The sequence below is a fragment of the Schistocerca gregaria genome, chromosome 5 (assembly GCF_023897955.1).
Source record: "Schistocerca gregaria isolate iqSchGreg1 chromosome 5, iqSchGreg1.2, whole genome shotgun sequence".
In the NCBI taxonomy this organism is placed as follows: domain Eukaryota; kingdom Metazoa; phylum Arthropoda; class Insecta; order Orthoptera; family Acrididae; genus Schistocerca; species Schistocerca gregaria.
In genome coordinates, this window is record NC_064924.1 from 375,788,858 (window position 1) to 375,809,311 (window position 20,454).

The window sequence follows — 20,454 nt, forward strand, 5'->3', positions numbered from 1 at the left end:
GAGGAACGTAAACAAAGCAAACAATAATAGCCGGCGAGAGCTCAATCCTGACAGCGACTGCCTCTAAAGGCGTCAGAAGGGGTACTGGCGAGCTACAGACAGAGTGGTGAACAAAGAGGCAAACACCACCTGAAGCTCGTTGACAGTCAGCGCGGTTCTTATAGTATCCCCGATAACCGCGAAGGGCAGGGGTCCGCATTGCTGGAAACCAAGTTTCCTGAAGAGCAATGCAGAGAACAGGGGAAACACTCAGAAGCATCCGGAGCTCAGGCAGGTGGCGGAAATAACCGCCGCAATTCCACTGGAGAATGGAAGCAGGAAGGGACTGGGAGGGCGTGAAGGCGACTAAGAGGCAGACGGCGCCGCAGAGTCAACGGCCGCCACTGGGCGAGAGTCAGCTGTGTCCATAGGAGAGGCCACCGAGGGTTCCGTGAGGGCGAGATCCGCGGCAGAGGCGAGGATCTCCACCTCATCCCCAGAGCCAGAACTATTGACAGCAGGCGGTACTGAAACTGCCGGAGCGTCCTTCTTCTTGGACACGTTCCGTTCCTTCTTCTCGCGTCTGTCCTTTCGCTTAGAGGGCTGGGAGAGTTTCTCTGAAGGAGCGTCGTAGGCTGACGACGATGCAGAAGCCCTATGACCAGCAGGTGGAGGAACCTTCAGCCACTGGCTGACATCCAGCGGGGTAGCAGAAGAAACGGAAGAAGGGAGGGCCCCAAGGGACCCCTTCCGCAAGAGAGGAGCCGGCAGAGACTACGCCGGCGGAGAAGGAGGGGGAGGGGGAGGGATCGAGCCCCCTGGTTTTGGAGCAGATGTCACTCCCGAAGCATGTGCGGAGGGAGTGACAGAAGGGGGTTTGCCCCCAACTGCTAAGGGGGCAACAGAGGAAGGCTTGCCCCCAGACACGAGGGGGGCAGACAGAGATGTACGGCCCCAAGGGCCCACTAAAGGCGGCACAGATGAGGCGACAACTGCCGCCCGCGAGGGCGACGATAACGTGGCTGCAGCATAAGAAGTTTGAAGAGGGACAGGATGCAACCTTTCAAATTTCAGTTTTGCCTCGCGATAAGTAAGCCGGTCCAGGGTCTTAAATTCCATAATCTTCCGCTCCTTATGAGGAACGGGGCAGTCTGGCGAGCATGGAGAGTGGTGTTCCCCCCAGTTGACACAGACAGGCGGAGGCGCACATGGAGAATCGGGATGAGAGGGGCGTCCGCAATCTCGACATGTGGCGCTGGATGGGCAACGGGAGGACATATGCCCAAACTTCCAGCACTGGAAGCACCGCATTGGGGGAGGGATGTATGGCTTGATGTCACAACGGTAAACCATTACCTTGACCTTCTCAGGCAATACAGCACCCTCGAAGGCCAAGATAAAGGCACCGGTGGCCACCCTGTTGGTCTTGGGTCCTCTGTGCACACGACGGACAAAATGCACACCACGTCGTTCCAAGTCAGCTCTCAGCTCGTCATCTGACTGTAACAAGAGGTCGCGATGGTAAATAAACCCCTGGACCATATTTAAGCTACTGTGGGGAGTGACGGTAACAGGGACGTCTCCCAGCTTATCACACAAGAGCAACGCCCGTGACTGGGCTGGGGAGGACGTCTTGAGGAGGATGGACCCATTCCTCATTTTAGACAACCCCGCCACTTCCCCAAACTTATCCTCCAGGTGTTCCACAAAAAACATAGGCTTTGTCGAAAGAAAGGAGTCACCATCAGTCCTGCTGCAGACAAGGTATTGTGGTACATAAGGCTCCTGCTTGGCACTAGATCTGCGTCCCTCCCACGGCGCAGCCAACGAGGGGAACGACTGAGGATCATGTTGTGCAGCATCGAATTCAATTCTGCCTCGCTTAGAGACGCTGGTGGCAGTGCGACCAGCAGCTTGGTGAGATTTATTGCGCTTCATTGCGCCACATCCGCCCAGATGCCACCTACTCCGAACGAGGGCTCTCCCTAAGGGCGCCACCCAGCCAAAGCAACGGGTACCTGGCTGATATCCCATTGCGCGGAGTCCCCGTGCCCCAGACAAGATGGGCACATACTCCTTGGCATGCATGGGGAGGAAACAGCTCTGGCACATGTAGTGCGATCCCTGCGTGGTCAGGGGGCTACCACCAAGTGGGTACATGACGACCCCACCACAACGGACTGGCTACCGTGCTGGATTTTAGGTGTTGAAAGGGTCCACAGTTGTCGTGGGCGCTAAGAAGGGGATTGCGCACAAGACGAGGAGGCAACCCAGAAGACATGGGGTGTAAATCCCTCCACACGACAACAGATAGCATGCAAGATAAAGGTGCATGATGGACCAATAGAAAAACACCACGTAAGGCGTCGTTCCCCAAATGGCACGCACTAACAACGGAAATTTTGACAATGGCAGGTCAAACCCAAGAGGGGACCATCACATAAGGCCGAAACTTTGGAGACTCCTTTTAGTCGCCTCTTACGACAGGCAGGAATACCGTGGGCCTATTCTTACCCCCGAACCCGCAGGGGAATTATAGACCGAAACCGGTAGTCTGACGACTAAAAATTTGTGACCACAGACGTATAGTAAAGGAAATTTATTATAGAGTCTCTAAGTATGTAGCGACGGCGCCGCCTAAATTTTCAGACTCGTCATACTCGTGGAACTACAGTGTGGATAACTGAAGCCCGTTAGTACTGACGGAACAGTGACTTGACTTACGAAGTATGCAACCCGCTACACCGGACTCCTACTCACTCCGTTTCTGACCTCTAGCTGCAGCACATTCCACCTAACTCAGCCTCCTAATTAATTCGGTACCCCTTGCGAATAGATAAGGAGCTGGTTCTTTCCATAGATCACAGTGGGCGCGAAGTTAGTTTAAATTCCAGAGGTGAGTTAATGTTACTTGCTGTGTAGGCCAGGAGAAGCTCTTTATAAACTGTCGTTTGAGGGTGACCGTAAACAACGGGCATAATGTGAACGACCATAAAAAAAAAAAAACAAAGTTAACTGCGATAGCAAACTGAAGAAACCATAACTATATGTCTAGTGAACCACCAGAGACTGCGGGTTCCTTACACTCAAATAAGGCGTACTACTTGAACGAATTCGAGAAAATCACCTAAAGTTTTTTTTTCTGAAAATACGTGCCTGTCGTGATTTCCGAAATCTCTTATACCCGCAACCGGCAGGAACCGAGAACTGCTGTGCACTTGGACGCTTACGATCTACATACGCACGTTCCAAGGACGAGGGACAGGCTTGGGAAGCTCAAGTCAAACGTCGATAAATAAAGGTGTAAATAACGCTATTCATTAACGCAATGATTTACAATATGCCAGACTGGGAGGGTAATGTGCGGTTAATCTTCGGATGTGATTTCAACATTACAAGTTGAAGGATGATATTTTCCACACAGACATGGAAAACATAAACTGAAACGGTATCTAATACACCGAATGAATGCAATTTTCGTGAATACACATGTAATCTTCAGAGTTTCGAAGGAAAAAGAAAAACATTGACATTTTGCTCAAATGGCTCTAAGCACTATGTGACTTAAAATCTGAGGTCATCAGTCGCCTACACTTAGAACTACTTAAACCTAACTAACCTAAGGACATCACACACATCCATGCCCATGGCAGGATTCGAACCTGCAACCGTAGCAGCAGCGCTGTTCCGGACTGAAGCGCCTACTACCGCTCGCGCACAGCGGTCGGCTGACATTTTGGAAAATTTCTCTTTTTTCCGATAATATGGATGCAAACCATGCGTAACACAACACTGTCGTAAATGTTGTCGCTGAAAATTGACCACGTACGGTTGAATGTATTTTAATAGCATTTCCAAGAGAAGAAATTTCTTGGTCGTTATCAATCAAATACGAAGAACCGAAGGCGCTTCATAAGGTTTTTAATGTGCATACAGGAATAACAAGCAGCGTAATACTTGCTGTAAAAACTGGCGGGGTGCGAATAGGACTCTTGGAATGAGGGTGCCATACAAACTTAATTATCTATACAGGCAGTTCATTCATTCCGGAGAATCAGATTCTCGAGCATTTTTCCTGTTACCGGCATTGATACTGGCAAGATATCCGCCCCAAGGATTTTAAGATTTTCGACAGTGTTTTAATTTCAATAATATAAACGTCACATAAAACCATGCCGGAGACAGGCAATTTATTACAGTAATCAGTAGTTCTCCATACAAGCTGATTGAGTCAGAATGATAAAAGTCTAACATCAGACCAATCTGTTTTACACAGACTTGTTTTACATAGAACTTGAAACGTCGTACCTAAGTGCAGCAATCGCTCCTTCATATCTGACGAAGGATACACTGGGGAACAAGCCATATGAGGAATAAAACCATTCCTTGCTTGATGTTTGACTTTTACCATTGCGATTCAGTCAGCCTGCATGCAGAAATACTAACTGTTTTAATTATAAGTATTCGTCAGGTGAAAGCTAACAAAAGAAATGTGATAGAATTACGAATTAGGAATTTACGGACTTTTTTTCCTTTTCTTGTACTGTGAAACCTTGCTTCTTGCCAAATTTCATGGTTCTAGGTCAACGGGAAGGAACCTATAAATTTTGATGAGGGAGTTTGCGAATATCAAAATATGTGACATAAATGGCCGTATCGTTTGGCTGCATTACCTTAGAAGCTTACAGTTACTACCCCGCAAGGGCCTATAGATTTTTGTATGTGACATAAATTACAACTTGATCGTTTGCCAATTTCTGAGAAATAGTTGTTTCGACAGACATACAACGGACTACAATGTGTTGCTGTAAGGGTTCCGTTTTTTACCAAAGAGATTCGGAACCCTAATTTTAGCAAACAACCAAATAACGTTGAGAATTGAATGTAATTTCATGCAAATACACATGTCTTTTGATCATATTACCTTTCAAAGGTTATACAGAGTCTGATTCAAAAGTTTCAAGACTTTACTCAGAACTAGAAATTTATTGGAAAATTAAGTACAGCGTATAAAATTCTTCACAATATGACCCTTCAGCATCAACATAGCGCTGCCAGCGCGTCTTCCACTGCTCGTAGCCCTTCTGGAAGGCCTCGGGCGTCATGCTGTCAAGGGCTCTCGTTCAGCCTGCTGGATGGCATGGATGGAGTCGAACCGCTTCCCTGTTAGGCCTATCTTGATTCGGGTGAAGAGGAAAAAGTCACTTGGAGTCAAGTCGGGGCTGTAGGGTGGCCTCGGCAGTGTTGTCACGTTGAATTTGACCAAAACTTCGGCGGCGGCGCCCGACGTGTGAGCGGGCACGTTGTCGTGATGGAGAATCCAATCGCCCTTGATCGCCGGGCGGACGCGGCGAACTCGATCGCTCAACTCGACGGTCATTGTTTAAAAGTTCCCGCACTCTCTCCACATTTTGATCCGTTCAGCTTGGTGATGGCCTCCGAGAGCGGTCGTCGACTTCAACATTCCCGCGGCCATCTTTGAAACTTTGTGCCTCATGGAAACCATTGTAAGCGACATGGCCTCTTCTCTAAAGGGCTTTTGAATCATACCGAGGGTCTCCGTGGCAGTTTTGTTTAGTTGCACGCAAAACTTAATCGCATAACGCTGCTCCAAGTGCTGCTCCATTTTCGCCTCTCCCATTTTTTCTACCGAGGTCAATGACACGCACTCACGCTGCAAGCGATGCGCGCTATCCAGGGTTCCGGAGGCAACTGCCGAAGCTTCAAAATGTTCAAATGTGTGTGAAATCTTATGGGACTCAACTGCTAAGGTAATCAGTCCCTAAGCTTACACACTACTTAACCTAAATTATCCTAAGGACAAATACACACACCCATGCCCAATGGAGGATTCGAACCCCCGCGTGGACCAGCCGCACAGTCCATGACTGGAGCGCCCTAGACCGCTGCGGCTTCAGTTCGCTACCTGAGGCCCCCCACTATTTCACCGACCTGGCGGAACCGGTCCGCGCGCTCCCCTACTCAGAAATGAATCAGTCTTGAAACTTGTGAATCACAAGTTGTATGTATGAAATTATGTGAATACTGCTGAAAACATATAAAGTAAAAGAGAAACATGAGCGAGATTAGACCAGGGATCCACCAATTACGGAGCTTGAACGCTAACCACGTGACGGCCGCCAACTCTTGATCAAGGTCGCGACTCACTGGTATTTCAATGACACCTAAAGTTATTCTTCGATTTTCTCGAAACCGTGTAAGTAGTAAGGTGTACTACTTGCACATTATGTTGCTCTAATGGACTGTTAGAAGTGTGCCAAGTTTGAAGTAAATCAAATCCGTGATATGAACCTAGTTGCCTCTCCCTATCCGAAAATATTCCTTCATCTACGTGACTACTCTGCTGTTCACAATAAAGTGCCTGGCAGAGGGTTCAATGAACCACCTTAACGCTGTCTCTCTACCGTTCCACTCTCGAACGGCACTCGGGAAAAACGAGCACTTAAATTTTTCTCTGCGAACCCTGATATCTCTTATTTCATCGTGATGATCATTTCTCCCTATGTATTTGGGTGCCAACAGAATGTTTTTGCAATCGCCGGAGAAAACTGGTGACTGAAATTTAATGAGAAGATCCCTCCGCAACGAAAAACACCTTTGTTTTAATGATTGCCACTCCAATTCACGTATCATGTCTGTGACACTATTGCCCCTATTTCGCGCTATTACAAAACGAGCTGCCCTTCTTAGTACTTTTTCGATCTCACCCGTCAGTCCCACCTGATACGGATCCCACACCGCACAGCAGTACTCCAGAATAGAGCGGACAATCGTAGCGTAAGCAGTCTCTTTGGTAGACTGTTGCACCTTCTAACAAGGGAACCTCCCCAACGCACCCCTCTCAGATATATTTATAAGTTGGCACAGTGGATAGGCCTTGAAAAACTGAACACAGATGGGTCGAGAAAACAGGAAGAAGTTGTGTGGAACTATGAAAAAAATAAGCAAAATATACAAACTGAGTAGTCCATGCGCAAGGTAGGCAACATCAAGGATGGTGTGAGCTTAGGAGTGCCGTGATCGCGTGGTTAGCGTGAGCAGCTCCGCAACGAGAGGTCCTTGGGTCAAGTCGTCCCTCGAGTGAAAACTTTACTTTCTTTATTTTCGCCAAGTTATGATCTGTCCGTTCGTTCATTGACGTCTCTGTCCACTGTAATAAGTTTAGTGTCTGTGTTTTGCGACCGCATCGCAAAACCGTGCGATTAATAAACGAAATGACGTGCCTCTCCAATGGGAACCGAAAACATTTGATCGCAAGGTGATAGGTCAAACGATTCCTCCACAGGAAAACACGTCTGATATATTCTATGCGACACTGGTGACGGCATATGCGTCACATGACAGGAATACGTTGACGACCCACCTAACTTGTAGACTTGGCAAATGGGTAAAAAGATTCCTCTACCTTGCCCGATTTAGGTTTTCTTGTGGATGTGATAATCATAAATTAAATAAAATAAACTAATCTTCTCGTTCAAGGGAAGACTTGAACCAGGGACCTCTCGTTGCGCAGCTGCTCACGCTAACCACGGGACCACGGCACTCCTGAGCTCAGACTCTCCTTGATGTTGCCTATCTTGCGCATGGACTACTCGGTTTATATATTTTGCTATTTTTTTCATAGTTCCATACAACTTCTTCCTGTTTTCTCGAATGATCTGTTTTCAGTTTTTCAAGGCCTATCCACTGTGCCAACTTATAACTAAATCTGAGGGGGTGCGATGGGGAGGTACCCTGTGCCAACTTACAACTAAATCTGAGGGGGTGCGATGGGGAGGTACCCTTGTACGTGTGCTGCCAATGAACACCTACAAAACATTTTGTCGTTGAAATTTCGGTTCATTCTGTGTACTGGAGTTGTTTTTCCTGCCTTTATTGTGTCCGTGTGTTTAGTTCTAGTGTGTGTGTGTGGTGCTGTGCAGGCGGTCCGGGCAGCAACAAGGCGGCGCTGTGCGACAAGGTGGTGCGCGCGGCGGCGGGCTGGGCGCACTGCAGCGTGGGGAGGCTGCTGCGGGCGGCGGCAGAGGCTCCGGGCAACAGGAACGCAGAGGACGCTCCGCAGCTGCGGCAGGCCATCGCCGCGGGCGACATGGCGCCGCAGGTACGCCGCCGGCTCTCATCTACCATCTAAAATAACGCGCTACGCACGCTATCTCATAAAAAGTACACGACTGGCCATTAAAATTCCTACACCACGAAGATGACGTGCTACAGACGAGAAGTTTAACCGACAGGGAGAAGATGCTGTGATATGCGAATGATTACCTTTTCAGAGCATTCACACAAGGTTGGTGCCGTTGGCGACACCTACAACGTGCTGACATGAGGAAAGTTTCCAACCGATTTCTCATACACAAACAGCAGTTGACCGGCGTTGCCTACTGAAACGTTGTTGTGATGCCTCGTGTGAGGAGAAGAAATGCGTACCATCACGTTTCCGACTATGATAAAGGTCAGATTGTAGCCTATGGCGATTGCGGTTTATCGTATCGTGACATTTCTGCTCGCGTTGGTCGAGATCCGATGACAGTTAGCAGAATATGGAATCGGTGGGTTCAGGAGGGTAATACGGAACGCCGTGTTGGATCCCAACGGCCTCGTATCACTAGCAGTCGAGATGACATTCATCTTATCAGTGTGGCTGTAACCGATCGTGCAGCCACGTTTCGATCCCTGAGTCAACAGATGGGGACGTTTGCAAGACAACCACCATCTGCACGAACAGTTCGACGACGTTTGCAGCAGCATGGCTCCGGTGACCCTGGACGCTGCGTCACAGACAGGAGCGCATGCGATGGTGTACTCAACGACGAACCTGGGTGCACGATGGCAAAACGTCATTTTTTCGGATCAGTCCAGGTTCTGTTTATAGCATCATGATGGTCGCATCCGTGTATGGCGACATCGCGATGAACGCACATTAGAAGCGTGTATTCGTTATCGCCTTACTGGCGTATCACCAGGCGTAAAGGTATGGGGTGCTATTGGTTACACGTATCGCCCACCTCTTGTTCGCATTGACGGCACTCTGAACAGTGGACGTTACATTTAAGATGTGTTACGACCCGTGGCTCTACCCTTCATTCGATCCCTGCGAAACCCTACATTTCAGCAGGACAATGCACTACCGCAAGTTTCAGGTCCTGTAAGGGCCTTTCTGGATACAGAAAATGTTCGCCTGCTGCCCTGGCCAGCACATTCTCCACATCTCTCACCAACTGAAAACGTCTGGTCAATGGTGGCCGAGCAACTGGCTCGTCACAATACGCCAGTCAATACTCTTCATGAACTGTGGTATCTTCTTGAAGGTGCATGGGCAACTGTATCTGTACACGCCATCCAAGCTCTGTTTGACTCAATGCCCAGGCGTATCAAGGCGGTTATTACGGCCAGAGGTGGTTGTTGTAGGTACTGATTTCTCAGGATCTATGCACCCAAATTGCGTGAAAATGTAATCATATGTCAGTTCTAAGTATAACATATTTGTCCAATGTGTACCCGTTTATCATCTGCATTTTTTGTTGATGTAGAAATTTTAATGGCCAGTAATGTATGAGGACAGTCCTAAGTAATGCGGAATTGTCCAGTAGGTGTCAGAAGAGGCGGTTGAGCCAGTGTAAAAGGATACAGCGTGGAGGAGTGGGGATACTGTGTTATCGTCAGAGAAGCGGTAACTGCAAATGCTTCTGTCAGGAGAGCCAGTGAGATCGAAATTGGACCAGTCGTTGGATGTAACCTGGTCACTTATACAGGGAAATGCAAGATACCATACAATTTTATTGCAGCGCCTTACGGAACACTTTATATGATGGCGATGATAAAATACGGGAACTGAGGACACCCAAACAGAAAATATTCGAATTTGAGACGTACTGAAAGGCAGTATTGTTAGGTCCACAAACTATATATGAGGAAACTGTAGTCTCCACTATTTAGCAAGCGAACAAAGAAGAATAAAGGGAAGAATTTTAGGAAACATAACAAATAGCGAACAAACAACGACGCGGAAGTCACCAAACTTTCTGGCATTAAGAAACCATTTCAACGAGCAAAACAGTTATCACCAAATTGACGACAAGAAAATCGCTAAGTTCTTAAACAGTTGTGAACGGAATGTAGGCAACAAAAGTAGAACTTCGTTGATGGAACTTGCGACGGAAGACGAATTGGAAATCACTAATTTGTCACGAAACAGAGATCCGAGATTTGATGGGCACCCATATGAATTTTGCACTAAATATTAGCATATCATAGGCGAAGTGACTACAGATAAGACGGAAAACAAGCTATATACGGCTACAGTTCCAGGAATAATAGCACTTGCACCGAAAAGTCCAACAGCGAGTACAACACCCGCTTACTGTCTTGTTACATTACTTACCACAGATTACAAGATAACAGCAAAATTTCTCTCAGTGAGAATACAGAGAGTACTGCGAGGCATTATTGAACCAGGCGTGACATGTAGCGTGCCGGTAGAAAAATCCTCAATGGAATCCCCCGGACTTTGATGTAATAGGTTTCACTAGTTTTATTTCCGCCGCTCCTTGTGATTCTCGTCTTTCTTCGGTGTACCCTCAGCCCATATTCTGCGTAATTTAGGTGGTTCATATCATTTAGTATGTCCCGTAATTCTTCTTCACTTTCACTGACTGCAAATATCATCGGCGAATATTAGCAATGATATCACCTTGAATTTTAATACCACTCCTGAATCTTTTCTTTGCATTATTCCTTCATGGATGTGATTGCATGTTAAGGGCTCTTCTTTTTAATTTATTGACCTTCGCAATTTGCTCATACAGCCAGCTCAACAGTGGAAGTGTTATACTGTAGTTTTCCTTCACAGTTCAAAGTATACACTAGTTTAAATCGTACCCGGGTTAACAAAGCTTAACAAAGGATAGGTTCCGTCATAAAACCAAATTTACATACACAATATACCTCAGTAAACTTTAAGATCCGGTTGTAAATACACCAATGAGCGGAAACATTATGACCACCTGCTTAATAACTTGTTTGTCCGTCTTTGGAACGAAATATATCACTAATTCAACGTATGAAGGATCCGACAGTTTGTTGGTAGGTTTGTGCATGTATGTGGAACTAGATGTCTATGCACAAACCATGTAATCCGCGTAAATAACGGGCCGCTGATTTGCGTACGTGGTAAAGGCGCCCGATAGCGATCCAGATAGGTTCCATAGGATTTACATCAGGGGTATCTGGTCACAGATATATCTGCGTAAGTTCACTATAATGCTTATCAAACTACTGTAGTACGGTTCTGGCTCCGAGGCACGGACAATTCTACTGCTGAAAGATTACATCGCTGTGGGGAAAGATATCAGGCATGAAGGTATGCAGGTGGTTCGCAGCTGTCATCGTGTCTTCGATTACTACCACATACCACATGCAAGCGAAGGAGAATGTTACCCATAGCGCCGCACGGAATTAACCGAGCGGTCTCGGGCGCTGCAGTCATGGACTGTGCGGCTGGTCCCGGCGGAGGTTAGAATCCTCCTTCGGGCATGGGTGTCTGTGTATTTGTCCTTAGGATAATTTAGGTTAAGTAGTGTGTAAGCTTAGGGATTGATGACCTTAGCAGTTAAGTCTCATATAATTTTACACACACTTTTGTTCCCCATAGCGTAATGCAACTCGCACAAGCCTGCGTATGTGTCGCGGTGCACGTTTCGAGTCGCTGTTCTCCTGGATGACGGCGTTTGTGGAGACGACCGTAGAGGTAGTGTAGCAAAAATGTGACTCACTTGAAGAGCCGACAAGATTCCATTGAACGACGGTCGAATCCCGATGATCCTGTGCCCACTCCAATCGTAACTGACGATGTCATTGGGTCAACATGTGAACACGTAGGGCTGATCTGCTGCGGAGATCCATGTTCAGCAATGTACGATGAACTGTGTGCTCCGAAACACTTGTGCGTGCACCAGCGCTGCGCCCTTTCGGTAGAAATGCTGCAGATGAGCATCTATCCTACTTTACAGAGCTGATAACCATCCAAACCCCACACTTTGTGAAGAGTCGTGGACGTCCAACCAGTATTCGCTAGGGTGATACCCCACGCGTGTCTTCTACGCTTACATACTTTTGCTACCTCGTCGCGTGCCCGCAAAGCCGCCAGATAGTATCCAACGTCGCGGTGGACAGTGGTCAAAACGTTTAGGCTTTTCAGTGTAGACAGTGCGCGCTACATGGTTAGTGTGCGACAAGTAGAGAACCTGGGTTGGATGGAAAGCGTGCTCGGATAGCCGAAACCGTTAAGAGGAACGTTCGCGTAAAGTGAGGCTCCGCGTTAAAGTCCTGGCCGCCAAAAATTTTTCTTGTCGCTATTGGATTTATTTCAATGACTGATTGCGGCTAAGGTCTGAATTTCTCTTACATCATAATGTTAATTACCTTGTTTCCTGTTGGTATATTGTTTAGTGGTCGCATATGCACTGAAAAATTACGCTTTCAAGGTAGGTTTGACTCGACTCTTCATAGGCGAAGAAAGAACATCTGGAACAATTTTATTACACGCTGCTGGTGGTAATACATTAGCGCTGCGATAGCTGAGTGTGTTTCCGGTACTTCGTTTACGGCAGCGAGAACAAAGATTCGTGTTCCGGACTGCAGGCAGGAGGATTAGCATAAAGCGGAAGGGTAGCGCTTTTACATGTAAAACGTGAGGACGTCGGCGCCAGGAGTAGTGGGAGGGGCCCGATATAGCGCAGGAAGCCTGTGCCGCATGCTAAAGTGAGCCATAGCCACGTCACGGGATGGCTGCAGCCTAATGCACACGGAGTCAGAGTTCACAAACGGCACTACGCTGCGTACCTGGTAGTTCGGTTTCATTTTAGATTAGGTTCGAGAAGGCCGTGCGCAGAATAGCTGTTGAGGAGTGGGGGGATCTCTGTGTTCGTTTACGAACAAAAGGTAAATAGTTCTTGATTTATCCCGGACCAATACCCATTTGCATAGCCGTGTAGCTACGTTACAGTAAATAAAGCAACATGTGAACGACGAACTGGAGCAGGTGCCCGCGCATATCACGCCAATCGATTAAGTCCTTTTGCAACAGATGTTAATTGGACTCAAATTAATGCTCAGTAACGATTTCTTCTGCATCGGTCCGACTATACGGGCAAAAACGCCTTTTTCTAGGAGACTTCTGAAATGTACCACTTCTATACTTCAAACTTGTACGCTACGGTCGCAGGTTTTTAATCAAAATTCTTTATCCGCTGTCACCAGGCAGTGGTTTAAAGACGAGGTAAATGCAGCACATAAAATTCGTTCTTACGTGAACTGAATGCGGGGAAACGGTTGAAACCGATTCAGATAAATAAAAAGTGCACCCTTATGATAAAACTGAACTCCAGAATTATTGAGCCGTGTTATCATTGGTGATGAAAGTTGTTTTTTTCAGTACGATCCAGAGACAAAGGCCAAAGTTCGCAATGGTGCTCAAATGGATCACCCAGGCAATAAAGAGCTCGCATGTCACATTCAAATGTGAAATGTATGCTTTTGTGCTTCTTTGATTCCAAGGGAATTGTTCATAAAGAGTGGGTGCCTCCTGGACAAACAGTTAACCATTATTACTACAGAGAAATTTTAGAAAGACTTTGTAAAAGAGATCTTCGTGTCCGTGCCAACATTGCTGACAATTGGATTCTGCATCACGCTAATGCTCTGTCAGTACAGCAATTTTTAACCTCAAAACAAATTTCAGTACTACCACAGGCACCTTATTCACCAGATTTTCGCTCCGTGCGACTTTTTTCTATTTCCAAGAGTCAAAACGGAAGTCAAGGGACACGATTTTCAAACAGCACAGAATGTCCAAAAAGCTGAGACGAGGGTCTTGGAGGATATTATAGAAGATGAGTTCCAGAAATGTTTCCATCAATGGCAGAAGCTCTGGAAAAGGTGTGTGCAATCAGAAGGGAACTACTTTGAAGAAGACAATACTAAACTTGACTAAAACGGTTAGCAACATATGTTTTTCACGTCAGTCTCATTACTTAATTGTCGCGCCTCGTATACCCAACACTACCTCCTCCGGTCTTCACTGCTGGCGCTACACGTGATGGCATGCAATTCCATGGGATTGCCACAGGGTATAGCGTGATTCGTCACTCCAAATCAGTCGGTTCCAGTTATCTACTGTCCAGTACTCTGTCCTCTACTCTGTAAACCACCTAAAGCGTCGCTTGGCATTGACTGCAGAGGTGTGTGGCGTATGAGAAGCTGTTGACCATCGTACTCTTTTCTTTTTGACACTCTGAGCACAGTCATTGAGCTAGCTGGACTGCCGGTAGCGCTTTGCGACTCACGAGTGATTCCTGACGCTGATTCCGTGCGAGTTTTTACAGCGATCTTCCGCAACGCTCGACGATCCCTGTCTGTAAGTACATGATTTCTGCCTGGCCTTGGTTCAGCAGCGGTTGTTTCTTGGCGTTACCCCTTACAACCGTATCACCAAATTAGACTTGGGCAGCTTTACAGGAGTTTAACTGTCCCCGATGGATGTATTACTCAGGTGACATCCAATGACTAGTCCATGTTTGAAGCCACTAAGCTCTCATGACCAACCCATTCTGCTGTTACTGTACGAGGGACGTTTGAAAAGTACGTGCAAAGCCCACGAGATGGCACCACCGGCGCGTATCAAGATCATGTTTAGTTAATAGCATCTTTGGAAAGAACGCACACCAAGTTTCAGCTATATTGCTCTATTTATTTGTGTTTGGAATTTGTGTGACTCAAGGAAGTCGAGTGATTGTCAAAAAATGGACGAAAAAGAATTTCATGTCGTGATCAAACATTGCTTTATGAAAGGTAAAACGCCTCAGGAGACTAAAGAGAAGCTTGATAAACATTACGGAGACTCTGCACCTTCGATTAGAACAGACTGTAAGTGGTTTCAAAATTTTCGGCGTGGCTATATGGGCACAAGTGAAGCCGAACGTTCTGGACGCCCTGTGGAAGTTACGACTCCAGAAATCATTGATAAAAACCGTGATATGGCGGTGGATGACAGAAGAGTTAAGGTGCGTGAGATTGTTAGTGCTGTGGGCATCTCGAATAAACGGGTACATAATATTTTGCATAAATATTTGGACATGAGAAAGCTAATCGCAAGATGGGTTCCGCTATTGCTCAAGTTTGACCAAAAAGGGAATCGTGTGAAGTGTTGCAAGAATGGTTTTCAGCTGTTTAGGAAGAATCCGCAGTACTTCAAGCGTCATTTCGTCACTGTGGATGAAACATGTATTCATTACTGTACTCCTGAGACCAAACAACACTCTAAACGATGGGTTACCAAAGGAGAATCTGCATCAAAAAAGGCGAAGACCATTCCTTTGGCCGGAAAGGTTATGGCGACTGTTTTTCAGGATTCGCAAGGGTCAGATCGTAAATCAAACCTTTTATTTGGAAGTCTTAAGAAGATTGCGCAACACTGCTCGTCAAAAAAGACACGATTTGTCGCAGACAGGAGACTGGTTCTTCCACCACGACAACACACCTGCACACACAGCCATCTCTGTTACGTAGTTTTTTGGTTAAAAATGGCATAGTTCCGCTGCCTCACGTACCTTAGTCGCGTGACATGGCTCCGAGCGAGTTTTCTTATTTCCACGCGTGGAAAGGGGCATGAAAAGAAACCGATTTGATAACATTGAAGAAGTCGAGAAAAAAGCGAGGGAGGATCTGTCAGCCATTTCTAAAGAGGACTACAAAAAATATTCCGAACAGTTCAAGCAGCGGTGGGACACATGTATTAGTTGTAATGAGAGTATTTTGAAGGGGATAAGGTTGTTATGTAAACAATTTAAAATAATTAAGGTTTTAAAAAATAATTAAGGTTTTTTGGGTTCTCTCTCGTACAAATCGCATATGGTCTTACCTACTGAAGCGGTGTGCTGCTAGATGGCTGCTGCTCTCGTGTGATATTCGAGTGGCTCGTAAAACTTCGAGCTTCGACTTATTGGAAAAGCTTTATAAGAGCATCTAAGTCTGTGTTGCAGTCGTGCCGCAGGTGAGCACAATCAATAACACTTTGTGAGAAAAATCACCATATATGTCAATTTTTTGGGGTAAACATATGTGAATGGCGTGATGCATTAAGTCGCAACAGTGGAGATTTCGGTGAGTGAACGACTGCACAAGGTACCATTTCATGCACATCGAATACCTGGCTTTTCCCCTTTCATGTCACGAAATGTGTAAGCCGCCAACTGATTAAACATGCAAATACCCGGAAAACCATGATTTAGACAAAGGGGCCGCAGAACGTTATACTGTATGACGGAAGATCACAAATTCACCATTGTAGATAGCGACTATGGTTTCTAGCAGGTAACCGTGCTATTGTTCTGCGTCGCGCTATTGATTCCCGCTTTCTCTTACATCTGTCATAGCCAACAGCTCTGTCGCAATAAGGAAATCGATATGTGACACCATGACAACGCATTTCCGTCAACAAGACGCTAGCGGCGCGGCGTGCGAAAATCGCCTCAGTCACGCCATAATTTTGCTTCGGTGCAGAAAGGTCTACGTCATACTTTCAAAAGCATTTCTTGTGGTCATTTATATGTGTCGAACCCAGCTGCGCAGTTCGGCTGTCTCTTCGCCTACGATCTAATAGGTAGATATTGCTGAAGCAATGTTTTCATTTTGTTTATCGCGAATGAGTAAGAGCTTGAGCGATCCTGTGCAATGTCCATCACCTGTGCTGTATACTTCACGCGATGGCCCTCTGCCTTCTCGAACAACTTCTGAATTCAAGTCAATTTGTGTAATTAATTTCCTTCTAAATGCTTCCTGCCGAGCACCTGCACTGCCATCTGTTGGGTTCACCCGACATTTGCTAATGTCTGACACAGCAATTATCGAACGGACTCATTCATAATGAGTTCCGCTTTCTTGACAGCTTCAGTTTTCCTTTCCTCCTTTTTTTTCAGGCTACTTTACAAAAGTTCATGAAGTAAGATCAGAATCTACAGTCGTATGACCAAATGCGCATTGTAATGTTAACAATCTTTTTCTGTTCCCTATGACCAGCCGTTCTTTTACACGCTTTGTACTACTGTATCACTGGAGTAAACATTCGGCCAATTTACTAATTGATGTGTCATCAGCAGTATTTCTGTCTCCTTTGAATTACAATTCAAAAATTAATTAGTGTACAAATCAATCTTATGTTTAAAAAATTTCGTTATCTCACGATTACGGATGTGTATTACTACCTCAATATGAACGCAATAAACTTTCTGAATAATGTATGGTATCATCTACGACTCTCTTGCTGCTGACATGAGACAAACTTTATAAATTAACATTAGCTACTTATCTTTAGATGATTTTTAAGTCAGAAGACTCGTCATATGTACCTATATTTACATAAAAAATAAATATGTGTTGACGAAACAACTTTAGCGAAACACTTGTTTTTGCTCGTCACTATTTGTCTTACGTATTTGTGTTACATTGTACTATCTCTTTATTCTTCTTAACTGCATAGTTTGTTAAGTCCGCTGTATCGTACAAGACGTGCAACAACATGAATGGGAAGCAGATGGGTGTGTAATAAATATTGCAACAAAGCGTTTTATCCACACAGTATTTAGAGTACTTTTAACGTGAAAAGTACCATAAAAAACAACAAAATTGCAGATGAGAAACTATATAAATACACCACCTGTGCGTGAATAACCAAAGTACTGTTAAGTAGAATAAAGAGAAACCAACTGCTAATGGCATAAGATCACCCAAAGAGATATGGAAAACAATGAATTGCAAAAAATTGTGTTTTGCTGAAGATGGAATCCTCTAAGTACTATATATTTAACATATAACTAGTAAAAGGCCGATGTTAACCGTATTTCACTATTAAGATAGACTTTATTTCACTTTTGAAGTTAGTATTTATGTTGTTGCACACACTTTTTGCATTTTCAGTTTCATCACTGAATTACATTTTTTTCTTGTAAGTGATACATGTGAATAGTAAATACATTATTGTTTTGACCAGCTACATTATGTGCTATTAAAAGTCTGCTTAGGATAAACGGCATAATATGTCATAAATATGTTAATACTCGTTTGTTTTACAATGGTAAATCAACGAAAATAGAGAAATTAGGAGAGATTCATAAACTTAAGGGGTTTAGCTGAACTGAGGAAAATGTGTTACGCCTCTTTAACAGTGACAGACAACTCCAAAAGTTCTGTCTACCTTCAAAATCAGTGACCGATGGCCCTAGCAGTCTGTTCCCTTCAATCCCACGAACCAACCAACCGACATTGGAAATCGTTTGAGATGTTCTCTGTTGGAAGGTGTCTGATTCGTACAGTAAAAAGAATTGCAATATCACGTCTTATTAACCTGACATCCAGCAAAGCACTAATATGTGTGTCAAGAATAATAACAGAATGCCATTTCAGCCAAGGAAGTTGAAGACACATTACATGTCGAATACTTTTATAGCAAGTGGAACAATATTTCGTACTGAAGTCAATGGCTCCGCGTACTCACATATGGGCAGTTTGCTTGCAGAGGCCTCGTTTGCGGACTCGCGTTTACTCTGACGCTTTCGACTCTGTTGTACTGTATTTTCATACGTTTCAGTTGTCGCTATTAATTATGACGCGCCCTACATATTGGCGGCCTGCAACAGTGAAATGTACACTCTGAAACATAAAAACGTGGTACCACACAGGAATTATCCGAATGGGATAGAAATCGGTAGATCTGATGTGCATATACAGACAAATAAATGATTATAATTTCGGAAAAATTGGATCATTTATTCAAGAGAAAGAGCTTCACAAATTGAGCAAATCAATAAGACGTTGACCATAGAATGAAGGCTTTCACGGCAGGTGTTGTCATCACTTCACATTTCCGGACTGAGATGCCGTGGTCCATACATAAGACTCTCCCCTGACGTTTCGCCTTCCACTGCGGAAGGCATCCTCCGAGGACAATCGGCGAACTGCAACGAGAGCACTCCTTTATTTTCTTTATTGTTATTTCACTCCTTACACAAGGTGGGCTGGCAGCGGCAACAGCACGTCGCTCTATAGCCACATGTAGTACAAGAGAAACAATGGAGCCACAGCCTGAACATAATATAACGGGGGACAAAAAACAGTAGACACAGTAACGAAAAAACACGAAGCCGTTCACACGCGAAGAAAACCAAAGAAACTGTTAGCACTGTGTGTTTGTGCTTCAGTGTTTTCGCCGCCCACGCTCCATTGTTCACGTGTGTCATCTCCATCATCAGTGTTCGTGTACAGTGCTAACAGTTTCTTTGATTTTCTTCGCGTGTGAACGGCTTCGAGTTTTTTCGTTACTGTGTCTACTGTTTTTTGTCCCCCGTTATGTTATGTTCATTCTGTGTCTCCATTGTTTTCTCCTGTACTACCTGTGGCTAAAGAACGGTGTACTGTTGGCGCTGCCATCCCACCTTGTGTAAGGTGTGAAATAACAATAAAGAAAAATAAAAGAGTGCTCTCGTTGCAGTTTGCCGATTGTCCGCGGAGGATGCCTTCCGCAGTTGAAGGCGAAACGTCAGGGGAGAGAGTCTTATGTATGGACCACGGCATCTCAGCCCGAAATGTTAAGTGATGAATAAGACGTTGGATCACCACAGATCCTTATGCAAGCAGTTACTTCGCTTGGCATTGATTGACGGTTCTTGGATAATCTCCAGAGGAATGTCGTCGGAAATTCTATCCGACTAGTGCGTTAGATCGTCAAAATCTCTACATCGTTGGTGGGCCCTGCCCATAATGCTTCAAACATACTCAGCTCGGGAGAGATTCGGTGACCTTGCTGGCCTAGGTAGGGTTTGGCAAGCACAAATACAAGCAGTAAAAGCTCTCGCTGCGTGTGGCGGACATTATCTTGCTGCAGTGTAAAACCAGGATGGCTTCCCACGAAGGACAACAAAGCGAGGCGTAGAATATTGTCGACGTTTAGCTGTCCTGTAAATGTGCCACGGATAACAACCAAAGGGGTTCTATGAAAGAAAATGGCACCACACCAATCACCATCAGGTTCGTATTCCACCGCTGTCCAGGACGTCACTAGAGATGTCTTCGGCGTGGAATCTCAGTGACTGGAGCAGTCTTGAGTGATCAACCTCGCTTCGAATCGAGTGAAGACGTGTCTGGAGACACCCCGGACAGCAGTTCGATACCAGTCTCAGTGTCGCAGCTATACGTCCCGACAACCAAGAGTGATGGTATGCCGCGCCATTTCTTGTGATAGCAGGATCCGTCTGATCGCCACCCGCGGCATCCTTAATGCATAACGGTATGTCGACGGTATTCTATGCCCCGTTTCGTTGTCCTTTATGGCAAGCCATCCTGGGTTTGCATTTCAGTGAGATAAATCCCGCTTGCACCGAGTGAGAGTTTCTACTGCTTGTCTTA

At 45.5% G+C, this 20,454-nt stretch overlaps 1 protein-coding gene across 3 annotated transcripts in view; it reads left to right on the forward strand.

The window, feature by feature from the left end:
* LOC126272536 (uncharacterized) overlaps positions 1–20,454 on the forward strand; it is a 431,400-nt gene that overhangs the window by 395,547 nt on the left and 15,399 nt on the right. For all 3 annotated transcript variants that reach the window (XM_049975453.1, XM_049975451.1, XM_049975452.1), the window contains one exon: positions 7,923–8,101. In XM_049975453.1, coding sequence (XP_049831410.1) covers positions 7,923–8,101 — 179 coding nt within the window. The remainder of the gene's footprint in view (positions 1–7,922; positions 8,102–20,454) is intronic.